The following is a 6,000-nucleotide window of genomic DNA, read 5'->3' on the forward strand; positions in this document are numbered from 1 at the left end:
CCCAATTCTGTGCGCGACGTCTTAACGGGGACAAATCTATATGGGAATTTTTACTATGACATTAGATATCAAATTTCAATTCCTCCAAATGCAAGGGAATTAAACCATTTTCTGTTATAAATCAAATAAGGAATTAAATCAAAGCTTGTTACTGCATGCAACTATGGGTAAATCAGCAAGGTAAACTTAATAACTGATTGCAATGCATTCGTCAACTGTAAGGTCATCATTGTAAAATTAGCGCTTATAGCGTGTAGTAAGAGGCAGAGAAAGTCAATTTTATACAGTGAAAATTGTATTTTTTTAGTAAACAAAAAATATTTTCGTATACTTAATAGAATATTAATTCGAATGCGATATCTTTGTTCAATGCTGGTATTCAATTATTAAGGAGAGAGTCTATTGAAATTAATCAACCTTATTTTGTGTACAGGACAATGACAATGAACATAATTCTCACAAAAAAACTGAAGAAAATGTAGAAAGATACATATGGAGATAGCGAACAGTAATCAAGTTCAAAAGACCATTGAAACGATGCATATTGAGATCAGAGCACACACAGACCTCTAAGAACATCAGAGGTGGGATCAAAATCCATGGAGGAGTGAGAATCCCCTGTCGACCGGTCACAGCCGCCGTGTGCTCCTTGTCATTATAGAGCAAAAAATCCGGAAAAATGTGTGAAAATAATGGCGTAACTTTGTACGAAAAATGCCAGCCAACATTCCATTTAATGATAGATTGTATTTGCTGACAAAGTCATTGTTTCGAGCATAGAATTTACAAAATGTTCACTTTAAACAAGACTGTTGTTATCCTTGTATCATCAACTTATATTTTAATAACTTGCCGCATTTTAGAAATTGTTCGTATTTTAATAATAAACACTTATATGTTAAAAGCCAATACTATTTAATGCAAATTCAGGCATATGCTTATTTAAGTTTTAGTGAGTTAGAAGAACTGTGTTTACTCTCGAAGCAACGGAATCGAAATTTGTTTATTTTAAAATTTTAATAAAGCAGAGCATTAAATATTAAACGGACAAACGACTTGCGAGGATCGAAGCAAAAACATGTTCTGAGTGCTCTGGGCTTGTAAACACACGCTACAGAGCTATCATCGGTACATAAACAGTGTGGATTTTATAACGACAATGAAGGAACACATTTCCACAATTGGGATTTTTGGAAAAAAGTTAATTTGTTGTGGTATCTGGCTCTTTTCTCTATTTTTTACAGATGTTTCCTCGTCTTTTTTAGATTAAAATGCACATAAAAAAAAGATGGCCCAGAGCTAGAAAATTTTAGAGAAACTTGTTTAAAAAATGTAACATTTTGTTCAAAATGAATCTGTCTCATCTAGTCATATTTCATAAATTTTTTTTTTTAGAAAATCAAAACTTAATTTCAGGAAAATACTTCCTTTTCCTACCTAACAGGAACCCGAAAAAAGCTAAATTTCATGTGACAGATAAATGACATATTCACTTTTCACAAGCGCACAGATATCTGCCGAATGCCAATCAAATGCATCCTCTCTTTTTCGAACATTTGGATTCGATGAAAATAATGAGCCCCTATCTTTACTCCTTACCAAAATATTAACTGCTGTTAAGGAGAAACTTTAGACGTTCTGTGCTATAGCATACTCTAGAAATGTGTAAACCAGATGTGGGTCCTCAAAAACTCTAAAGAACTTTAAAAGAATTTAAAATCACCAAATTTTTCAAAAGTCTATACTATCAAAACGTACGACTTCTCTACACTTTATACAACCATTCCTTACGTGAAAAAAAAAACAAAAACAAAAAACAAAACAAAACTAGGCTTTTTGATATCATAGACAACTGCTTCTTTAGTAAAAACGGAACTCGGAAATTTTCACATGATTCGTCATCAACAAGATTACTTTGTTAAAAATCACTCTAATTCGACACACAAATACTCTGAAGTTGATATGAAAAAGATGCTGGAGTTCCTCAATGACAAAATTTATGTAGTATTTGGAGACCAGTTCTTCCAACAAACTGTTATAATCCAGATGGGCATTAATTGATAAATATATTAATCTTAAGTCTTTTTTACTGATACATCAATACATTTGAATTAGTTATAAAAGTCATCCCCATTTCAATGCAATTACATTATTTACAAATTCTATTTTAGTATAATTTAGTATTTGATAACCCCGCATTTCACATCCTTATGAAAGTTTTGTCAACTATTTCTGATCTTTAATAAAATTCAAAATTATGTTTTCTACATTTGCCAAAAACACTATGCATGGCTTCAGTAGCCTTTTCATATAACTCTTTTGTATTTAATTTTTAAAGAATTTCTTTTACAAAGTGTAACATCTAAATATTTCAGTTAACAGCTATATATATAAATAAGCTGGGAACCATGAAATGGAAAAGACCTATCATAATGAATTTTATCTCTACAAGATATAAAATTGCCAGTTCTTGCAATATTAAAAAAAAGTATTGAGTAAATATTAAAAATCCTCTAGGTTTTCAATAGCAAAATAGTATCATTTAATAAAACAAAAAGATGTAAGTGTTACGGTGTAAAATACGACTTTTCGGACTTATTGTAAATTACTGTGTAAATTAACTTTTCGGACTTTGTGTAAATTGTCATAAAAACTTTTCGTATATTTCAGCAAATGTGATAAATTCTATTAATTCCGGACAGCTTAAACCTACTGGAAGCACAGTCAGAGATGGACAGTTAATCTCCTAATTGACATCGGTTTATATTTATAGACACTTAATCTTTCACCTTCTTTAATTCTATTATATACATGCCGCTAAAATGTCACCATTTTACTTGATACATGATACTTGATTTCTTTATACTTTTTGTTAATCCTTTTATTTTGTTCTATCTTTGTTCAGTATGTATGTTTTGGTGCTAAAAATCATAGTCAGTTGGAATCAGACCTTTGGTGCTGAATCACCCCAAACTCATGTAAATATATTCCATGCTTAGTCTATATAAATTAAAGTACAAAAACTATAACGCGTATTGGCTTGTTTCAGGTTTTATGAACCTGGGTTCAATAATAAGAGGAAAACTCACGGTTGACCCAGAATCAGTATTAGACGGACAAATTCATTCCGTGATACATATAAGGGTGAAATCTCTATTTAGTTTTCTTTTTCAGACAAGATAAATTCCTTACATTGTTTCTAGATAAAATATTGAAATAATTTAAATACAATGAAAATAAGAATCTTGAAAAATACATATACTGAAAAAATACATTGAATTAGAGCTTGCCCTTGCGATGTTGCGATTTGTACTCCGTGAAGTAAATGCATAAATCGGCTGACATTCGACTCAGGTAACCGATTTTTTTAAAAGCATTATTGTACAACGTATTCATATCGATGTATGTGATTATAAGATTGCACAAAAATCAGATTAGCAAAAGTTTTTTTTAATTCTTCGCGTCTTTCCTTCTTGAGATTATTTTAAATAGTATAGCTAAACAGAGCTGTATGATCTTCGGATGTTTTTCCATTTTTATTTAGAGAAAAAATATTGTTCACTTACACCAACCCTTACGGATTCGACATTTTCTGGTATGGTCATGTCATATCTAAAATTGCCATCGGCATCAACATCTAGGAAGACAGGCCCCAGCTGTTTAAAATTGAGAGCTGGTTGCTCGATACTGCCTTGGATGAGCCCCATTTCTATTGGTGACATTTCTGTTGTTGTTGTTGGCACTGGTTGAAGAGAGTGAGTCACTGTTAGTTCCACCTTTAAAGCTGTCGGGAGTAAAATTGGTGCTATTTTTCCCTGTTGGAAATTAAAATGCAATGAAATATATATTATGTAGACATATCAGTCAGATAACATAACAAAATAGGCACATTAATCTTAGTTATTTGAGAACACTTGTAACGGGGGTGGGGGGTGGGGGGTGGGGTGGGGTGGGGGGGTGTTGTATGGCTATATATGATATTACGTAGCTTAACCTTTTTTGGCAAAGATTCAAGAAATACCAGTATAGTTTGTTTCAAATGGCTGATAGTTCTGTTTGTATTGCTGTTCTTATTTTGCCAGTTTACTTTTATTATATATTTTAATTGTTTTTTATTGATTAACTGTTTCTCATCATTTCATTTAACAACAATCTATTTTAGGTTATTTTGATCAACATCTATCTATCTATCTATCTATCTATCTATCTATATATATATATATATATATATATATATATATATATATATATATATATATATATATATATATATATATATATATACTCATAATTCCTATTTCTAACTCCCTCCATTGTATTTGTGTGTACTTAAAAATTGTCTTCTTCCAAACAGAAAAGATTCTATGTATTCTGAGTATAAAAGATAAAGGTGTTCCGAAAAAGCATATATAAACATATGCATTTATTACCATTAGATATAGGTAAGAAGTATATGATAATTCTTTTCCTTACCAGAACTGTATAGTTAAGACCAGGTTTAAACGTCCTTGCCATCGAATCAAGGAAATTCACTTCGTTCCCAAATATATAGAATCTGACAGTACCGGAAGCATTCTGTCTTCTCCCAGTTATAGCCTCTGTTACGTTCACTTCAAACAACAATTCACTGCGCCGCCATCTGTCAAAACTCTTAAGCTTTAAGTTCTCTATGTCGAACTTATATTCGCCATTTATCTGTAGAAATGAAAAAATAATATTGACTACATGTATACTGTATTTCGTCCTGATTTATCAATACATTTATTGAATTTGGAGAAATTTCTTTAAAGTTAATTAACTTCAATATCATATTTAACCAAGACTCAGAAGTGTTTGTAATTGTACTGGTGCGCGATGAATAATCTCGTTCACAAGACCACGTTTCTTCCTAGCTTCCATGGACCATGGATTTTTGCGAAGGTTAGAAGGGAGGTATCGTATGTCAAGTATTCCCTTCACTGGTTTACCAAATGTATACCTGTAGCGTTAATCGAAAATATTACATCTATCTAACTACAATGAAACAATATAAAACAATGATTTAGAAATTATTCATTTATTTTTTTTACAGTAATACTTGTTAAAAGTCTTATTAAATCTCAATAACGCATCAACTATACAGTTACCTGGAAGTAACTTTAATGCCAGTAAAGTTTCCGTCTCTAGGTCCGAATGGAGGAAAGTGTAAGGTTACATCAAAGTTTGGCAATACTGAAGATATAAAATCAATCTTTTCAACGGCCATAAAATTTTTGACAAATGCAATTTGGAGGACATGCCAGCATTTGGTGTATGAGTGTTATTTACACTTGTTTATCTATATCTGAAGTGCATTTTCAGCAGTCTGAGAAAAATACATTACCATACTCGTCCACAATCAGAGTCTTGAATTTAGCTTCATTCTGGAATGATCAGTAAAATATTGTTTTAAAACAATTTCAAATGAATCTTACACAAAGGGACACAAACATTTTAATTCACGTTTCGGTATTAAGATTAAGAAAGAAAGACAAATTATATATACGTGTAAACATGATATATTAACAGTGGCGGATCTAGAGGGGGGGTACGGGGGTTGCAACCTCCCCCGCCCATTTGGATTTGCTTAAAAAAAGAGAGAAAGAGGAGAGAAAGAGAGAAAAGTCCCGAATATTCGTTTGTTTTATTTTTCCAGAAACGGTTTTGCTTTCGTCTAGTTTTACCACATACTTTTTCGTGAAGTAATGCTTTATCGGTTTTAAGTCAACATCAGAAACGTGATATTTTGAATGATCAATTCATGGATTATTTACATGAAACGAGATGGAGATTGACATCTGATTGTAATTAAAAATTAAAAATTTTGGACAACTTTAAAAGAGTATTTAATATTTTCAAATCCAATATAACACCGTTGGGGTCAAGGGGGACACACTTATGTTTCGGCTTGCAAAAGCATTCTTGTTTCTTGTTCTTGTTTGTTATATTGTTTTTATTTTTTTTTCTTTGAAGAACTACTCG

The 6,000-nt window shown here is 31.5% G+C and overlaps 1 protein-coding gene and 1 long non-coding RNA gene across 2 annotated transcripts in view; both read right to left on the reverse strand.

Moving 5' to 3' along the window:
• LOC133174079 (CD109 antigen-like) overlaps positions 1 to 4,689 on the reverse strand; it is an 80,297-nt gene extending 75,608 nt beyond the window's left edge. Inside the window, exons 1-2 of the mRNA XM_061309120.1 lie at positions 4,474 to 4,689; positions 3,579 to 3,815 (exon numbers count right to left, since the gene is read on the reverse strand). Of these exons, the coding sequence (XP_061165104.1) occupies positions 3,579 to 3,815; positions 4,474 to 4,515 (279 nt within the window). The 5' untranslated portion in view covers positions 4,516 to 4,689. The remainder of the gene's footprint in view (positions 1 to 3,578; positions 3,816 to 4,473) is intronic.
• A 173-nt stretch (positions 4,690 to 4,862) lies between these two features.
• On the reverse strand, positions 4,863 to 5,420 carry LOC133174312 (uncharacterized). The gene is made up of 3 exons (XR_009719114.1): positions 5,363 to 5,420; positions 5,127 to 5,211; positions 4,863 to 4,978 (listed from the first exon to the last, which is right to left on the reverse strand). It is a non-coding gene; the product is annotated as an uncharacterized LOC133174312 (long non-coding RNA).
• Positions 5,421 to 6,000: the final 580 nt, after the last annotated feature.

This window comes from Saccostrea echinata, unplaced genomic scaffold (genome assembly GCF_033153115.1).
Source record: "Saccostrea echinata isolate AGI-Se365-2 ecotype Australia unplaced genomic scaffold, CSIRO_AGI_Sech_v1 ptg000057l, whole genome shotgun sequence".
NCBI lineage: Eukaryota > Metazoa > Mollusca > Bivalvia > Ostreida > Ostreidae > Saccostrea > Saccostrea echinata.